The following is a 19,752-nucleotide window of genomic DNA, read 5'->3' as shown; positions in this document are numbered from 1 at the left end:
TTGGCTATAAAAGATGGCCGAGCCCCTCTTTTGGCAGATCATTTGAAGGCTTCACCAGAAGCAGAAGGAAGAACTCATCATTGGACCATGGCTGAAGGTACTGTCTGCCTTACATCTTCCGCCAGTGAAGGACGGCCAAGACCTCCAAGAGGGAAGCAAGTCCTTCCCCTAAACATCTCCCAGGGAACAGAAGCAGATACCAAAGCCAGAGGACCCTCCAGTAGCTCCAGAAGGGGTACCCAGCCAGCACACAGCGTGCCTTGTTACGCTCTCCAGCAAGCTTCCTAGGTGGGAAGTGCCAGAGAGTCTCTGAACCCGAAACCAAGGACAAGGCGCAAAACACTCTTCATCTTTGGGCAATCTACCCTAAAGGACGACACAAGCCCAGTGAAGAACCTTGGAGAAGTACATCGAGGAGTATCTACCGATGTCCGGCTTAAAGGACATTTTCGAGGCAGTCGAGTCCCTCAAGCTGCAATTGACTGCACCACTGGCTGTTGTTACGTCGCAGTAGCTTAAAGCCATCTCTGAGTTGTCTCGACCAGAGCTTCAGAACCATCGACCAGCACTGAGACAATGATTCCTGACCCCGAGCCACCGTGTAGGCTAGTCTGCAGCCGTCCGTATAGCTTCGCTCGCCGAACTGTTTGTCGCTTGATACCCCAGCTGTCTCCCATCTTGAACTCTGTCACAGAAGCTGCAAAGTGCCCTGAAACCGACTCAACCCTGTTGAGCACCAAGAACTCCTATAGCACAAGGTACATTGTGGTTCTGTACACCTGGTCCTTCTCCGAAGGCCCTTAGAGACATTTTAAGACCCATTGCTCCCTTTGTGCTGAAGCCAAGTATCCTTTAACTGTTGCAATTATTTATAATACCGACTACCCTCCTGTCAGTATCCAGAGTGCACCCCTTTTCCTTCTTTGAAACTGTCTGTCCTCTGCATTCCTTTACAGGGTGGGTTGTATTTCGTAGTGTTGCTAGAATGTCTGTTGTGATAAAAAAGTACATATTTTTACACAACCCTGACTGGACAGTCCCTTTTGTCATTGGGTAATAATTGTATTTTCGTTGTATTGCTACTAACCAACGATCCACAACCTTTCACAGATAAGCCTGCTGTTCCATCCATGTTACCAAAATTGGACAAGGAGGTTTATAATTGACTTGTGTTCCAATCTGTTCAGATCCCTTCTGGTGTACTAGAGCTGTAGGGCTGACTGATGGTTTAGAAACTGATATTCATCCATGGACCACTGATGCCCCAGAAGTGAAGTCGTCACAGTTAGCGCTTTAGTGGTTTCTATTTGTCTAGGGAGGATAGCTCAGCAGCAACGTGCGCGGCTTGGAAGCAAGACGACACGGAGCAACACAGGTTCGATCCCCGGGTCCGCGCTTAGAAACCTCTGGGTATTAAGCACGTTATAAATAATCAATTATATCATACCATATACCTGCCAATATTCAGTAACCTGTCCCGACAAGCTTCCCCTATATCTCCATTCATGAAGACTACTTTTTGATATTTTTGATGTCCTACTTGTACTGTAAGGATAAGAAATTATCACTAGAGCGGAGTTATTAATCGCAGAAAGTATTCACCAGTCTTTCTCCAGAAAGGCTGTGCATTACTGCTTCCATACATGAGAGATACACAGACCCTGGTTCATTTGGTGCAAATCAGCCTGCACCATCAAGGTGAATGGATGCACAGACATGTGCATGCGCCCCGAGTCCTCCTTGCAGACTCGGAGTGTATGGCAAGTGTTCAGCAATACTGCTACTTGCTGGCCCCTCCTAGGCCTCAGGTCCCAATGGAGACTTACAAAGCCCCTAAAGAATGAATGTCAATGGCCTGTGCTCGTCTTACTGCTTGGAATATCCCCTTTCGCTTCAGTGCAATGCTGAGCTCCAGGGGTTTCCACTATGTTATATTCAATAACAATTAATTTATTTATTTATTTATTTATAACATTTGTTACACGCCCAGACCCCCAGGTATCACAGCGAGGTTGCAAAAGCATTGTTCAAGATTACATACAGAATATTCACATAGTTACACAGTGGGATTGAACTGTTTCGTTCTAGTCATTCATTCAAACAATATGGCAAGCAAAACATAGTTACACATTTATACATAAGAGAAAAGTTACAGTTATATTTACAGTCACTCAGGGTTATTGCCCTCCATACTATTTGAAAAGCCATGTTTTGAGTGATTTTTTGAAACCTGAAAAGGAATCCTCTTCTTTGATGCTATTGGGAAGGGAATTCCAATGTTTGGGGGCTAAGTATTTGAAGCTACTGCCACCCGCTTTGGTATTCTTGTAGCGAGGAATCTCAAGTAGTTGCTGGTTGTAGGATCTAAGTGTTCTTAAGGAGTTTTTTTTTTTACAGAACTTTGTTAAGGTATTTGGGAGCTGAGCCCTGTTGACATTTGTAGGAAATGCACAGGGTTTTTAAGATGATCCTGTCTGCAATTGGTAGCCAGTGATGCTCTCTTCTAATCTTAGAGATGTGGTCTGATTTCCTTATGCCGAGGGCTGCTCTGAGGGCTTTATTTTGTATGAGTTGTCATTTTTTTAGATTGGATTTAGAGGGCCTAATAATAATACATTGCAATAGTCAAGTTGTGACAATATTAGAGCTCTGACCAGGGTGACGCAGTTTGCAGGGGTGAGACATTGTCTACTTAATGCAATTAGTTTCGCTGTGTAGGATGTGGTTGATGAAAGGCTACTAATGTGTTTATTCATAGACAGATTAGCATCCAAGTAAACTCATGAAGTTTTTACTTGTTTCAGGACAGGTATCATGGTACCATCGATGTTGATCGAGACATGGAGTGCAGGGCGCTAATTTTAGACTCCAATCCCACTATGAGAATTTCGGTCTTCTCATCATTGAGACAAAGACTATTTCAGGCCATCCAATTTTAGATGATCGCATACATTTTGTTGATGAGTAAGGTATTTTGGGTGTCGTTTCCTGAGAGTGGGATAAGGATCTGGGTGTCATCCGCAAAGTTGGTGTAGATGACACCCATATCGTCTAATGCTGCGAAGAGGAGCTTCGTATATGCATTGTACAGTGTAGGAGAGAGGAAAGAGACTTGGGGCACTCCTATGGGGACGGGGGTGGGGTCAGCAGCTTACTTGCCTATAGAGACTCTAGAGGTTCGGTCAGAAAGAAAGGATTTAATCCACATAGTAGCATCCATGGAAAAGTTAAAGTCTTTGGCTTGAGTGTTGCAGAGTTTATCATGGTCCACGAGGTCAAACGCTGCAGAGAGGTCTAATAAAAGGAGGATACATAGTTTGCCTGAATCTCTAATGGTGTCCATCTGGATTTTGAGATCCAATAGAGCTGTTTCTGTACTATGGTTTGGCCTGAATCTGGATTGTCTTGAACCGAGGAGTTGGTAATTTTCTAAGTGAGATTGGACTTGGTTATAAGCTATTTTATCAATGATTTTAAGTAAGAAAGGAACTGTTGTTATTTGGGCGGTAATTAGTAGGTATAGTCGGGTCTAGAGTGTTTTCTTTTTAGTAGTGGGGTGACCCATGCTTCTTTCATACTAGCTGGGACCAGATTGGCTTTGAAGGAGGCGTTCACGAAATTGGTAATGATAGGTGTGAGAATGTGGGCGCAAAATTTAACTATTTGTGCTGGGACTGAGTCTCCTTTGCAATTTGATGCTTTAAGTTTGGAAATTGTGTCACAGACTAAATTTTGGGAGACTGGAGTGAAGGTAAAGGGAGGGCTGGTAATACTAGCGGTGTTGAGAAGATGTTTGTCACTAGGGGGTTTGCTTGCTAGTACATCCTTTTTGGTGGCGATTTTGGATTCTAGCAGTTTCATTGTTTAATTTTGGTGGCTAAAGCATTTTGTATGGTGGTACACCAATCTTTGCTCAGTTTGGTAGGGTTGGCGATTGGGATTGGATTTTCCAATTCTCTCAAGATGGAGAATAGTTCTTTTGAGTCGGATGCAGCGTTGCTGATCCGTGTATTGTAGGCATTCGCTTTGGTTGAGATTATGCCTGATTTGTAACTGTTATTAGATAGCAGATAGGCGTTTTTTGATTCAGGCGTGGGGTTTTTCCTATAGGCATGTGCTAATGCACGTTTCCTTCTTCTAAGGGCAACCAGGTCCTCATTAAATGATCGTTTGTGAGTGCGTTTTGTTTTCGTGGTTAATGGTGCTACTGCGTTGATTGTGGAGGTGAGACAGTTTTTGTAGATAACCGCTAGGTGACATGGATTATCACTGGTAGTTGTCGCAGTATCTAGAGCTTTACTGAGCAAGGGATTGATGTTATCAGGTGTGAGCTTTCAGAGGTTTCTAACTTCGTGGGTGAGTGTAGATTTTTGTTCAGCAGGGGTGAGGGTCAGCAGTGGTAATGGTGAACTGGATGATAAAATGGTCCGTCCAACTGAGTGGGGAGATAGAGTCAATGTCTATAGTAGAGTTATGAGTATGGATCCAATCTAGGGTTCTACCCTTAATATGGGTAGGGGCATTGACAAGTTATTTGAAACTAATGTCCTTAAGAGCTACGTGGAGGGCTCCTGCTTTGGTATCACTACTATCATTGAAGCCTAGATTTATGTCTCCAAGGATGACACATTTGGTGTTGGGTTTGATGAGTGGGGCGAGTACAAGGGGGACGTCTAATTCAGGCTGGCTGTTTGAGTTTGGTGTTCTGTATATGACTCTGAAGTTAAAGGTGGTTTTATCATTGATAGCAAGTTTGGTGTGAAGGAGTTCATAGCCATCAAGACTGTCGATAGGGCATGCTCTCAGGTGGAGGTTGGTTTTAGCAATGGTAGCAACACTGCCTCCCTGAGAATGAGTCCTATCTGCTCTGAGTATAGTGTATTCAGGAGGGATAGCGATTGAGAGAAGAGGGCCTGAGGCTTGGTGCAACCAGGAATCGGTGATAGCTAGGAAATCTAGTTGCGAGTCCAATAGAAGATCATGAATTTTAGTGGCATGGGCTCCTAGGGAACGGGCATTGATGAGTGCACCTTTTGAGGTTAGTAATAGAATTTTGATTGGGGGTGGTTGATGTATTGGAATGCTTGGGGTGAGGAGTGAGGTGGGTTAGCTTGGGTGTGATACTGAGAGGGTGTGGATAACAGACTCTCAGGGTTCGGTAGGCTTGTGTGCAGTAGAGTTGGCAGAGGTTCTATAATCTTGCCTTTCAGTACGGGACCTTAGACAGTGACATCTGGTCTCACCCAGAATCTGGAGGGAGGGGTGGTTGCCAATATTAGGTTGGATTTGAGTGTGCTCTGTAGTGGGTGGAATGAACTGAGGAGTATTGGAATATGTACTGTCATGTAGGCTGGTGGTGCTAGTATGGGTGGTGGCTGTAGGAAATGGTGGTGTGGTGGGAAGGAATGGAGTGGGGCAAGTGATCGGAAAGTGTGGCGGACAGGCTGGTTTGGATAGGCCATTCTTAAAGGTAACAAATTGATTGCCAAAGCAAGGTATACTATTGTCCACAATGCAGAAAGGAAACGTAGTTAATGTAGAGCAGATTTGCATAGAGGATAGAAACAGCACTAATAGCGGCATGGCTAGCATATCACTGTAAATTATATTGGCAGTACAAATACTTTCGATGTAATGAATCGAAAGTGGGCTTCCAAGACTAGTGGATGCAATAATTAGCTGCAGTTAACAGTCAAGTCAATTGCGAATTAGGAAAGAGGCAGACAGAATGCTACCCGACCTCCAACAGATCGGTATAATTGGCATGTGGTGGTGTGTGCGGTGCTCGTAGAGTGGAGTAGGGGTGGGCTATCGTGTAGACGCTAGACCTAATATGCAGTAGCAACAATGAGGCTTAAGGAACGTTTAGCCAGATTAACGGAATCAGGAGCATACAAAACGAGCATGAGTGCCGCAATGAAGGGGAACAATCAACAAAATGTACTATGCTAGCAGTCGTTTAGAAGGCATATGAAAGCAGTATCATGGCATAGCGTGGTGACCAATATGAAAAACAACGTGTGATGGACTTGGCTCGGTAACACTAGTGCGGAAGACAGTGGCGTTGAGGGTACACAGTTTAGAATGCCATGGAAGAAGGGATTGGCAGTACAGTTAATTTCAGGACACAGACGCGGTTACAGGCCGTGGTGGGTGAAATGCAGGGAGTGTTCGCCATAGTCAATTTGGCATACGGCACTGCGAACAAGCAAATGAACGGCTGCACACGGCTGGATGTGCTTAACAACAGCAGGGAACAAACAGAAGGAATATGTTATGGCTATACGTGTGCTATATATGGGATAGTAGGCGATCGAAGATGTTATAGAGTACCATGTGCACACCGTCGATAGAGGCCTGGGTTGCCCCAAAGCAAATGGGCAGGGGTCCTGGCTGGCAGCTGGGAAGGCAGGGCAGGCTCAGGGGAGGAAGCCTTGTTGGGAGGCCTTTGTGGGAGGGCCGACGTTCGCCTCCCGGCGATATGATTGGCTCAAATAGGCACAGAGCTCCAATCACAGCAGGCGCACCCAGATGAAGACCAAGGCTGTGGTTCAAATAAATCAGACGGCCATGTTTGAATGGCGATTGCCTCGTGGAGCCTAATGGAGGCTGTGAGGCAAAAAAACAAAAATCTCAGCGTGGATTGATATTTGAATAAAATGCAGAATTATGGCCTCTGGAGACGCGATGACGGTCGCTTTGCAGATTTTAAATCTGCTCGTGTCGGGAAGCGTCGCGGGTAGATGTGGTGGCCTGGTAGTTGAGGGAATGCATCCCTGGCCTCACCTGGGGTAGAAGGGGCACTGCTCCAGCAGTGGCAGGGGGATCCTGATCCTCCAGGTATCCGGAATCATGTGGGGGAGACTCAGGCTCAGGACAGGAAGCCTTGTTGGGAGGCCTTAGTGGGAGGGCTGGCGTGGCGTTCGCCTGCCGGCGATATGATTGGCTCAAATAGGCACAGAGCTCCAATCACAGCAGGCGCAGCCAGATGAAGACAAAGACAATGTAGCCCCCAGAGTCCTGGCTGACTGACTCTTACAATGATGGGGTCTGTGCTACTCTTGGGGAACCAGTGCCACCCAGGAATGTGGCGCAAGACCAGGGAGGGAGTCAGGGTTACCTTGCTGCCTCATTTCAGTTCCCTCACCAGAACAGCGCCGGAACGAGAGGCCTGGCAGCACGCCCTGCTACAGCATGCAGAGGGGCTGGCCAATGAAGTGCACCCAGAATATGGCGGCAGTTTCTGCTTGTTGACAAGCCTGGCAGCTCGGTCACTCGTCCCAACCTCAATATAGGCAAAGCGTGTCTAGTAATCGAATAGTCTGAGGGTGCATACTTGCTCACCCAGGCTTGAGCATGAGGACGGGACGACCCTCAGCGGTTTAGAAGCAGATTATGTGACAACCCTTCAGAGCTAAGGAAGGAACCAGGGCTATCATAGAGTCACGAAATAATGCAAATCAAATGTTGAACTACCACCAACTGGCTTTGAAAATCAGAGAGCCATAGGCCCACATGAATCGCCCCTTTTGGGTGATCAATCCTTCCCCACGTTACTGCTGGACCCCCATTTCCAGCTTCTGGATTCTGAGCTGTGCCAGCTCCAAGAGGCGTTGCTAGGCGGGGGCTGAGGGGGCTGTAGCCTCGGAATCTGTTGGTTGTAGTCCTGGATAAAAGCTCAGGGATTACAACCAAAAAGCTAGCTAGCCTTGAGTTCCGACAGTCCTGACATTAGCGTAGCCCCGGATCTTTTCCAAACCTAGCAACGCTCACCTACTTCGCAATCACTGGTAAATCTTCGACTTTATCAGTTTGAATACTAATGCTACTGTGTCTGGTGCTCATCCAGGTTCTTGCATTGAACTCACGTTTGCTTCTTACTACACTTCCTGTCTCTACTTTACTTAGTTTGGTATCGTTAAGGTCTCCCACCGTCCGCGCCGGAGATCACTTGCAGTGGGTTTTAGGAGCTTGATCAGTCATTCCTGAGAAGCTTCTGTGAATGTGTGGTCTGGCCAGAGATCTCATGCTGTCCTGTGTCACTTGCAGGATCCTGGCCCATCACTTTGCTTTATAGTGCCTGTAGATTGTCTTTTCCCCATCATCAAAGAACTGCAAGTATCAAAAAGCAAGTAATACAAGTATTCAACTTCACTGATAAATTAACACTACTATCCTTTTGTGCGGTTTGTCGTTGGTTGGTGCTGGCTCCTCCCTGCACAAGAGTTCAATCAGATTAGCACACGCCTGCGCCTGCAAACTAGTGCACAATGTTTGCTTCTCAGAAAAGCCATTCAGAGCTGGTGCACGAAGGTGTGCGGCTCAGGCCAAGTGACCGTTTTGGGGGGCCCTCCACTGAAATGGGGTCTGATCTGATGTTTGTGGAGCCAATCTGGCACTGTTTGGTGCGCCTCTGCTTGTGTCTCTGTACCTGTAACTTTTTTTGTAAGTCTCTTTATTCATTTTTTAACAATCAAACAGCAACAAATCCCATCACCCACCTGACCCCCCCTCCCTTGCCCACCCTGATCCAGCCCAGTCCCTGCCGCATACCCAGACATCTCCGTCCCTGCACCCATGCCTGCCCAACATCTCCCCATCCGTTTCACTTAAGCTTAAATCCATGGTGTTGGCGCCTTATGTCTCGTCCCCTCCCTATTTCACCAGTTCGTCCCATAACTCAGGGAGGTGGATCGTCCGGGTACGTCTGCAATTCATCCAGAAGCATATCCCATGCCCACCCTTGACCCTCCCTCCCTTCTTTCCTTCCCATGTCTTGTGCTAGTCGCTGCTCTGCGGCTAACCATCGCTGCGCATCGGCCAGCCACTGTGTCACCATGGGACCCTTTGCGCATTTCCATGCAATTGCCGACCTGCGTTATGCCAGCAGTAACAAGAAGGCAGCCATCTTGTTCCTCTGCCGCTGCCTCTGGCTCCCCCTTGGCACCACCCCCAGCAAACATATCTTGGGGGAACAGTCCAGCTGGCCCCCTACAAATGTGTTGATCCTATATTACTTCTTTCCAGTTCTCCTGTATTATCGGGCAAGACCATACGATGTGCCAATAAGTTTCTGAGCCTTGCTTACATCTGGGGCAATGGTGTAGGTGATCCGTGGTCGCTGTACCTGGTTGACTTGAGCTATCTTTGCCATAGAAGAAACAGCCATCCTTTAAACAGAGGACTGAAAAATACAATTATATATTTCTCCATTGCAAACAATCTGCTGGCGTCCCATTCTGCATGGAGTTTGGCCTGAAAGTCTCTGCTCTTTCCACAACATTTAGTGGAAGATTAGGCATGCAGAGTTCATGGAAATGCCTTCCCTTACTCGTATGGGTGCAAGATGTATATTCTAACATTGAATAATGTTGCCCCTGGCAAATGTAACATGACCAGGGGGGTACATCCATGGTCCTGTGTAAAGGTGTGGGCGGAGCAGAGTAACTGTCTGCAGCCCTTTCTTCTCAAACATGAGGCAGGGCACAACCCTAATGCCTTGGTCCACACACCCTCCACTCCCGCCCTCTCCGAGAGTCGGTGATCTTCGCCCCATTGTTTACCCCCCTAGTTGCTTGCAGATCCCTTGCTGCCAATTGTTCGTTCTCCCCTGTGAGCTGCCCGCTCCCTTGTTCCTCTGCTTCCCTCACTGTGTTCTTCCCCCTATGATTTTGAAAAGCGCTGTGTTGCTTCCCGGAGCTAGGTCCTCGCACAATAAATACCCTAATAATAATAAAAATAATAATAATAATAATGCTGAAAACTCTACCTTTTAGCAGATAGAAAGAAAGTTACATTGTTTATGTGTATTGCCAATCCCTCACTTAATTGTGTTTCTATTTGTATTCATTTGGTATTTATATAGCGCCTTAATCCAAAGCGCTTAACATAGCAAAAAGTATATAACGGTACAATAGTAAACATGTAGATTGACATTGGGGGCCTGAACTTAGTGCTGGTTCAGATGTAGCTTCAGCGATTTGCAAAATAAGGAATAAGTGGTGATAGATGTAGAGGAAGAGGAAGAAGATTCCAACGGAGGGGGGTCAAGGTCAGCAAGTGTGCGGAAGCGTTCTTGGGCACAGGGAGGGGTTGGAACTACAAGACGAAACAGAGAACTAGGGAAAAGGGAGCTTGAAGCAATGGGATGAATGTGAGAAGTCATCAAATAGACAGGTTCCTACGCAGGGGTTGCCCATTGAGGGCACCAAACCAAATATCGAAGGGTGCCATTCCTCATTTTGAGTGTCAATGGTAGGTTTTATAAACACATGCGTGCTGCAAAGGACTTTTACATGTTTCCACTCAGCGTGGAAAGGCTTCCTTTCACTACGCAGGTTTGAGCCCTGTGAGTCTTGTAGACCTCTAGAATGGAAGGGCGTGGTGGCCAAGGTGTGGTGAGAATGTCTTTTATGGTTTATGGTCTTTCCATCTAATGCCATTGCATCTAATGCCATTCCATCAAATTTATTCCATCTTAAAATGTTTGCATTTATTTTTTGGGGGGTCCCCCCCAACCCCTGTTTTTTACCCTTTAAAATTCACCTAAACAAAAATTAACCCTTTACCACGCAAATAAATGCATTAGATGCAAAGTTTTTAGATGGAAAAAATTGGATGGAATGGCATTAGATGGAATGGCATTAGATGGAAAGACCAGATACCATCTTTTACATTAGTCCATTTATCTGGGGGCCTCTTTTGTGGTTCCCTATCTATGTATGGAGCCTTAAGCGTGGAGGGCGTGGATGAGAAAGGTTGCCACAATCCCTATGGTTTCCAAAGATCATGGTCATCTACGCCGTGGCATCAGCCACTCCTTTTGTGGCCCCTTCCAGTGGCAGGAGTCCCTGATGCGGTTAAGCATGCCTTGCATACGAGTTAACCACGGTCAGTCGGAGTCGAGTGTTCCTGAATGTACGAAATGAGTAAGAGAAAGTGGGTGAAATGGAAACACATGGGGCAAGTGAATGTTTTTAGACACACCATGTTCTTCAGAAGAGATGTCCTAGCAAGGGCTATAGTGAGAAAAGATCGCCAGATCTGCCTACGACACAGCTGGTTATTTCGAGCTTTCATAAGAAGTTCGTCTTGAAGTAGTCTGATTCAAAGTGTTTTTATAACAAATCTTCCTGAGAAGAGTTAGACTTACCTCTCGAGAGATCTCCAGGTGTTTCCTTGCAAACCGCAAGGCTTGCTCGTGGCTCCCCAAGGACACGTAGGCGTTCCCGAGACTCCAGCAAGCTCTTCCCTCTCCAACCCTGCAAGCGGAAAGAGAACATCCAGCTTCAAGAATGCAACAACCACACACTGATTCACAACATCTTCACAGCCTAGACAACTAGGGGTATCAATAGCCTGGTCTTTGGGGACAGTTAGGGGTATCAATAGCCTGGTCTAGGGGGACAGTTAGCGGTATCAATAGCCTGGTCTAGGGGGACAGTTAGCGGTATCAATAGCCTGGTCTAGGGGGACAGTTAGCGGTATCAATAGCCTGGTCTAGGGTATGACGACCACAACTGCTCATTTTAATGATATGCATCAAACCGCGTATCACGTACATCCAAACACTGACTCTTCAGTGAAGGGAGTTCTCATACTTCAAATCCCTGACTCTTCTGGAATAACCAACATTTGCCACATACAGGCCTAGCAGGTAAAAGCGAAAATACAGACTAGAAAAATAAAGACTTCAGTTTGTATAGTGGCAGAAAACAAGTACGTAAAGTTTAACACTCTTGTCCTGCTTCCCTTTCAATGGCGTCCTGCTTCCCTTCGGATGGTGTCCTGGTTCCCTTCCGATGGCCTCCTGCATCCCTTCCGATGGCCTCCTGCATCCCTTCCGATGGCCTCCTGCTTCCCTTCCGATGGCCTCCTGCTTCCCTCAGGATGGCGTCCTGCTTCCCTTACGATGGCGTCCTGCTTCAATTCCGATGGCGTCCTGCTTCAATTCCGATGGCATCTGGCTTCCCTTCCGATGACGTACTGCTTCCCTTCCGATGGCATACTGCTTCCCTTTCAATTGCATCCTGCTTCCCTTCCAATGGCGTCCTGCTTCCCTTTCAATGGCATTCTGCTTCCCTACCGATGGCGCCTGCTTCCCTACTGATGGCGCCTGCTTCCCCTCCAATGGCATCCTGCTTCCCTTCCAATGGCGTCCTGCTTCCCTTCCAATGGCGTCCTGCTTCCCTACCGATGGCGCCTGCTTCCCTACCGATGGCGCCTGCTTCCCTTCCGATGGCGCCTGCATCCCTTCCGATGGCCTCCTGCATCCCTTCCGATGGCCTCCTGCTTCCCTCAGGATGGCCTCCTGCTTCCCTCAGGATGGCGTCCTGCTTCCCTCAGGATGGCGTCCTGCTTCCCTTACGATGGCGTCCTGCTTCAATTCCGATGGCCTCCTGCTTCCCTCAGGATGGCGTCCTGCTTCCCTCAGGATGGCGTCCTGCTTCCCTTACGATGGCGTCCTGCTTCAATTCCGATGGCGTCCTGCTTCAATTCCGATGGCATCCGGCTTCCTTTCCGATGACGTACTGCTTCCCTTCCGATGGCGTACTGCTTCCCTTTCAATTGCATCCTGCTTCCCTTCCGATGGCATCCTGCTTCCCTTCCGATGGCATCCTGCTTCCCTTCCGATGGCGTCCGATGGCGTCCTGCTTCCCTTCCGATGGCGTCCTGCTTCCCTTCCGATGGCGTCCTGCTTCCCTTCCGATGGCATCCTGCTATCCTTCCGATGGCATCCTGCTTCCCTTCCGATGGCGTCCGTCTTCAATTCCGATGGCACCCTGCTTCCCTTCCGATGGCACCCTGCTTCCCTTCCGATGGCACCCTGCTTCCCTTCCGATGGCACCCTGCTTCCCTTCCGATGGCACCCTGCTTCCCTTCCGATGGCATCCTGCTTCCCTTCCGATGGCGTCCGATGGCGTCCTGCTTCCCTTCCGATGGCACCCTGCTTCCCTTCCGATGGCACCCTGCTTCCCTTCCGATGGCACCCTGCTTCCCTTCCGATGGCACCCTGCTTCCCTTCCGATGGCATCCTGCTTCCCTTTCGATGGCGTCCTGCTTCAATTCCGATGGCGTCCTGCTTCAATTCCGATGGCATCCGGCTTCCTTTCCGATGACGTACTGCTTCCCTTCCGATGGCGTACTGCTTCCCTTTCAATTGCATCCTGCTTCCCTTCCGATGGCATCCTGCTTCCCTTCCGATGGCATCCTGCTTCCCTTCCGATGGCGTCCGATGGCGTCCTGCTTCCCCTTCCGATGGCGTCCTGCTTCCCCTCCGATGGCGTCCTGCTTCCCTTCCGATGGCATCCTGCTATCCTTCCGATGGCATCCTGCTTCCCTTCCGATGGCGTCCTGCTTCAATTCCGATGGCGCCCTGCTTCAATTCCGATGGCACCCTGCTTCCCTTGCGATGGCACCCTGCTTCCCTTCCGATGGCACCCTGCTTCCCTTGCGATGGCACCCTGCTTCCCTTCCGATGGCATCCTGCTTCCCTTCCGATGGCGTCCGATGGCGCCCTGCTTCCCTTCCGATGGCACCCTGCTTCCCTTCCGATGGCACCCTGCTTCCCTTCCGATTTCACCCTTCTTCCCTTCCGATGGCACCCTGCTTCCCTTCCGATGGCACCCTGCTTCCCTTTCGATGGCGTCCTGCTTCCCTTTCGATGGCGTCCTGCTTCAATTCCGATGGCGTCCTGCTTCAATTCCGATGGCATCCGGCTTCCCTTTCGATGGCGTCCTGCTTCCCTTTCGATGGCATCCTGCTTCCCTTCCGATGGCGTCCTGCTTCCCTTCCGATGGCGTCCTGCTTCCCTTCCGATGGCGTCCTGCTTCCCTTCCGATGGCGTCCTGCTTCCCTTCCAATGGCGTCCTGCTTCCCTTCCAATGGCGTCCTGCTTCCCTTCCAATGGTGTCCTGCTTCCCTTCCAATGGTGTCCTGCTTCCGCTTCGATGGCGTCCTGCTTCCGCTTCGATGGCGTCCTGCTTCCGCTTCGTTGGCGTCCTGCTTTCCCTTCCCATGGCGCCCTACTTCCCTTCCGATGGTGCCCTACTTCCCTTCCGATGGCGTCCTGCTTCCCTTCTGATGGCGTCCTGCTTCCCTTCTGGCTTCCCTTCCGATAGCGTCCTGCTTCCCTTCCGATGGCGTCCGGCTTCCCTTCCGATGGCGTCCTGCTTCCCTTCCGATGGCGTCCTGCTTCCCTTCCGATGGCGTCCTGCTTCTTCCGATGGCGTCCTGCTTCCCTTCCGATGGCGTCCTGCTTCCCTTCCGATGGCGTCCTGCTTCCCCTCCGATGGCGTCCGGCTTCCCTTCCAATGGCGTCCGGCTTCCCTTCCGATGGCGTCCTGCTTCCTCTCAGATGGCGTCCGGATTCCCTTGCGATGGCGTCCGGCTTCCCTTCCGATGGCGTCCGGCTTCCCTTCCGATGGCGTCCTGCTTCCCTTCCGATGGCGTCCTGCTTCCCTTCCGATGGTGTCCTGCTTCTTCCGATGGCGTCCTACTTCCCTTCCGATGGCGTCCTGCTTCCCCTCCGATGGCGTCCTGCTTCCCCTCCGATGGCGTCCGGTTTCCCTTCCAATGGCGTCCTGCTTCCCTTCCGATGGCGTCCTGCTTCCCTTCCGATGGCGTCCTGCTTCCTCTCAGATGGCGTCCGGATTCCCTTGCAATGGCGTCCGGCTTCCCTTCCGATGGCGTCCTGCTTCCCTTCTGATGGTGTCCTGCTTCCCCTCCGATAGTGTCCTGCATCCCTTCCGATGGCGTCCTGCTTCCCTTCCAATGGCTGATAAGGTCCATGTAGTGTATCCATGCTACGTGTCCCATAGTAATGACTGAGGTATCTAAAGCGGTGATGAGTGGGAAATACCTACAATGATGACCTTCTTTTGCTACATTGTCTGGTCGAGCAGAAAGGCACATAGAAACACACAGAGAAAGCCCACCTTTTATTTCTCATAAGATACAATGCTAACAACATAGAAAGTGGTAGTATAGGGTATCGACCCAAAAGATCGTATCTAGAGGGTCGTAGGTACGGTTTTGCCACATTCGGCATATATATAAATGTATAAATAACCGAATACAAAAATACAGAGGTAGGTGAGCAGGGGCTGTAAGGCTGTCCCCCACACTCCTACTTCGATATTTCCCGGTTTGGAGGCTGCAGGCGTGCCCCCCGCACTCCTATTTCGGTATTTTCTGGTTCAGGGGCTGTGCGGGTGTCACCTGCATACAAGAAACAATGCGGGAGACAAAAAATAAATAAAAAAAGAAAAGCTCGAATTGCAAAATGCGGCAGAGTGGGCCTCGGTATTTTGCATTCGATCTTTTCATCCACGTTCTTTTAACGTTCATCCGTAGTATAGAGCCATCAAGAGCTTAAACAAGAGAGCACAGTACGCACAGTGTGCACAGCTCATAAACAGATAATCTGACCATATAAGGAGTCTATGCCCCTCATATTCATCACAAAACTGCACAAGCCTCCCTAATGAAAAGCAGGGATTCCATAGTATAAAAACCGCGCCTTGCCCCTACTTTCTTCCACATCAGTAGCCCTACTTCCTGCCAATCTGCCCTACACTCTCCTGTGAACCGGTGAAGGTGGAGGAGCTCAGCTCAGAAAATGAAAGCATCCAAATTCCTGGGGATCCCTGCTCATTCATCTATATTAAACATTTTTTTTTTTAAACAGTGGTCACTTGACATCACGAATGCTTCACTGTGGAAGGGATTTAGCTGCAGTAATCATGCACGCATCACCCACGTCCTGAAAAAGCCCAGGATGCTTGAAAGCTACTATTCAAATCCAAGATTTTAGACAGAGAGACGAGGAAATTGCAAGAATGAGTGGAACACAACCACCTACACATAGCAGATCACACATCCCAACGTGACCTATTCCATTCAGGAGATGCTAGACAATGCCGGGTTTTAATTTAGCATTCTGGAACCTATGGTCTGAGATTTCCCCCATAATAAGCACAACACAAGTCCCAGAATGTCAACTCAAAACCAGGACTGGAGTAGCACATAATGAATGGAATGGGGCATGTTGGCATGTACGGCACATCAAGTGGTAATAATGAATGCGAGGCATTCAGGGCCAGAAATATACCCGAGTGATATATAGCCATACCCCATCTGATTACAGGAGAATGCAACTCACCCTGTCATCTTCTTCACCAATTATTAGCCCGGTGTGTACAGTGGGCCAATCAGTAAAGGGGCTAAGCCACCTCTTGGACTCCCTTTGGATTGGACAGCATTACCTCCTTCGCGCCAACTGGGTGACAAATCCAAGAGTCTTTCCCAGATCTTATGAAATAGATCCTCACGACCCCATATCTTGAAGTTGGCTCTTTCCAGCTGTGTGAAGTGCACCGTGTGTTCTGGCCGGCATTCCAAGTTCAAGGATGATCAGCGTTGCCAGTTGCTGAGCATCAGAGGCTTGCCTGTCATAATCCCTCTTTTGGGCCACAGTTGGTCGTCCCTTTGCAGTGAAGGAATTGTATACAAATTATTGGAGAGTATGGTTGCGGGGTCAAGTACTACGGGGTGTCAACAACTATGGCTTGGAGGAATATTTTTGTTCCTATTTGTGGTATGCTGTGCTGTTGATTTAACTTTGGTTAATTACTTGTGTTTTTTTCTTTCTGTGGTCTGTGTGTGTGTGTGTGTATTTTTAAAACAGCTTACTACATCACTGTTGAGCCAAGATTAGGAACTCTAAAAGCAAGGAATCTGCCTGAGTGGACATTAGGAGCGGGCATACCATCTTGCATGCTTCTAGAGTCTGAGTGGACATTAGGAGCGGGCATACCATCTTGCATGCTTCTAGAGTCTGAGTGGACATTAGGAGCGGGCCATACCATCTTGTATGCTTCTAGAGTCTGAGTGGACATTAGGAGCGGGCCATACCATCTTGCATGCTTCTAGAGCCTGAGTGGACATTAGGAGCGGGCCATACCATCTTGCATGCTTCTAGAGCCTGAGTGGACATTAGGAGCAGGCCATACCATCTTGCATACTTCTAGAGCCTGCATGGGCATTAGGAGCAGGCCATACCATCTTGCATGCTTCTAGAGCCCGAGTTGACATTAGGAGCGGGCCATACCATCTTGCATGCTTCTAGATGTGTTCCCCTTTGTTTTTGGTCCCTTAAATCAATAAAGTATGGAAAGTTTGATTCCATCAGCTATGGAAGCCAAAGGTCATCCTCCCTTTTGTGCCAAGGAAAGACAGGTCAGAGTAGTGGGAGAATTAGTGAAGTGGCATTTGACTAAGGGAATCCCCTGAACGTGGAGCTCCAAGATGCAACCTGGCCCAGGACAACGCGAGCAATCTCTTTCTAGGATTGTCTAAAACAGTGGTCTTCAAACTGCAGGGCTGACCCCACAGTGGGGCCCAAAGGATATCCACCCACCCCCCATATGCACCATTGAATCTAGGATCTTCCTGCTGACTTTGCATTTTCAATCTCTACATCTCACTCCCAGTTAGGCCCTGTCCTCCGAGCATCTGGTTCTTCTGTGGATCTTGTCCCCTCTGTCTTTCTCTGGCTCCATGCCTGATATCAGCTGTAGCTCATAATCTCTGCTTTACTGCTCCACTTCTCCACTGTTCCCCAGCATTCTCAGCCACTGTAGCATGGAGCAAACTGCATCAATCCCTCTCACAAGACAATGGGCCTCATTACAAGTCCGGCGGTAACCCTGCCGGTGCTACCGGCGGGTTGCCGTCGGATTTGCAAGATTTACCGGCGCCTGGCTTGCCAGTAACACCGGGGGATTATGACCCCAGCGTTCCGGGAAGTCAGGCGCTGGTAATTGTAAATCCCCATTCCCATTTAAGTGCCATACTCAAATGGGAATGGGACCACGGAAGCACCGGCACCATTAGTAAAGGTGCCGGTGCTTCCATGAAACTCTGCGGGCTGGTGCAGTTCCGCCCGCCAGGTCTGACCCTGGCGGGCAGGAAGGCACACGCCCGCAGAGTCGTACGGTGCCGGTCCGGTAACAACTGTGCTGGTAGGCTTATTGGCACCGTTGTTACCGGACTGCCATAGTTATAATGAGGCCCAATGTTTCCTCCAGTCTGTCAGAGGTCCCTTAAACACATCTGCCAGGCCGGGACTTTAATTGGCCCATTCGTGGCAACAGGCTCTCCATTGTCTGGGGAGGGGATCGCAACAATGAGAACAATTCCTAAGATCGCTTCAAGTAAAAGGTCCTATTAGGAAGGATTCCCAATTGGGTGGGAATATCCAGCCTTACGGTGGATTCCCTGACTCCTCTACAACCGCAGTGAAGAAGGAAAGCTTCCCAATTAGGTGGGAATATCCAGTCCAGCCTTAGGGTGGATTACCTGACCCCTCTACAGCCGCAGTGAAGAAGGAAGGCTTCCCAATTAGGTGGGAATATCCAGTCCAGCCTTAGGGTGGATTCCCTGACTCCTCTACAGCCGCAGCGAAGAAGGAAGGCTTCCCAATTAGGTGGGAATATCCAGTCCAGCCTTAGGGTGGATTCCCTGACTCCTCTACAGCCTCAGTGAAGAAGGAAGGCTTCCCAATTGGGTGGGAATATCCAGTCCAGCCTTAGGGTGGATTCCCTGACCCCTCTACAGCCTCAGTGAAGAAGGAAGGCTTCCCAATTGGGTGGGAATATCCAGTCCAGCCTTAGGGTGGATTACCTGACCCCTCTACAGCCGCAGTGAAGAAGGAAGGCTTCCCAATTGGGTGGATTCCCTGACCCCTCTACAGCCTCAGTGAAGAAGGAAGGCTTCCAAATTAGGTGGGAATATCCAGTCCAGCCCTAGGGTGGATTCCCTGACCCCTCTACAGCCGCAGTGAAGAAGGAAGGCTTCCCAATTGGGTGGGAATATCCAGTCCAGCCCTAGGGTGGATTCCCTGACCCCTCTACAGCCTCAGCGAAGAAGGAAGGCTTCCCAATTGGGTGGGAATATCCAGTCCAGCCTTAGGGTGGATTACCTGACCCCTCTACAGCCGCAGCGAAGAAGGAAGGCTTCCCAATTGGGTGGGAATATTCTGTCCAGCCTTAGGGTGGATTACCTGACTCCTCTACAGCCGCAGCGAAGAAGGAAGGCTTCCCAATTGGGTGTGAATATCCAGTCCAGCCTTAGGGTGGATTCCCTGACCCCTCTACAGCCTCAGTGAAGAAGGAAGGCTTCCTTCCCAATTAGGTGGGAATATCCAGTCCAGCCTTAGGGTGGATTACCTGACCCCTCTACAGCCTCAGTGAAGAAGGAAGGCTTCCCAATTGGGTGGGAATATCCAGTCCAGCCTTAGGGTGGATTACCTGACCCCTCTACAGCCGCAGTGAAGAAGGAAGGCTTCCCAATTGGGTGGGAATATCCAGTCCAGCCTTAGGGTGGATTCCCTGACCCCTCTACAGCCTCAGTAAAGAAGGAAGGCTTCCCAATTGGGTGGGAATATCCATTCCAGTTGCAGGGTGGATTCTGTGACTCCTCTACAACGGCGGTGAAGAAGTTAAAATCTGATCAGAGGAGTCCTCCAAATGGCAGAGTGTCATGCAGCGTAACCGAACAGCCTTTTCCTTCGTCCCTGCTGTTTTATACGCACATGCGTGCCCTGCGAGATGTAACAGGACAGCCCCAGTGACATTTTCAGATGTATGTCAGCTACACCCAGATCGGCATTTCATGGGATATAGTAAAGCTAAGTCCATGTTAATCGAGAACAATGGCGATCCTTACACTGCGCTGGTCAAATGCCGCAAG

At 49.3% G+C, this 19,752-nt stretch overlaps 1 protein-coding gene across 5 annotated transcripts in view; it reads right to left on the bottom strand.

Annotated features, from left to right (window-relative positions):
- The window catches only part of GPSM1 (G protein signaling modulator 1), a 1,136,422-nt gene that overhangs the window by 571,728 nt on the left and 544,942 nt on the right, over positions 1–19,752 (bottom strand). For all 5 annotated transcript variants that reach the window (XM_069609568.1, XM_069609567.1, XM_069609566.1 and 2 more), the window contains exon 8: positions 11,153–11,261. In XM_069609568.1, coding sequence (XP_069465669.1) covers positions 11,153–11,261 — 109 coding nt within the window. The remainder of the gene's footprint in view (positions 1–11,152; positions 11,262–19,752) is intronic.

The sequence above is a fragment of the Ambystoma mexicanum genome, chromosome 8, assembly GCF_040938575.1.
Source record: "Ambystoma mexicanum isolate Mex_15411 chromosome 8, UKY_AmexF1_1, whole genome shotgun sequence".
Taxonomy (NCBI): Eukaryota; Metazoa; Chordata; class Amphibia; order Caudata; family Ambystomatidae; genus Ambystoma; species Ambystoma mexicanum.
Note: the sequence above shows the minus strand (reverse complement) of the source record. Positions and strands in the feature narration are given on the sequence as shown.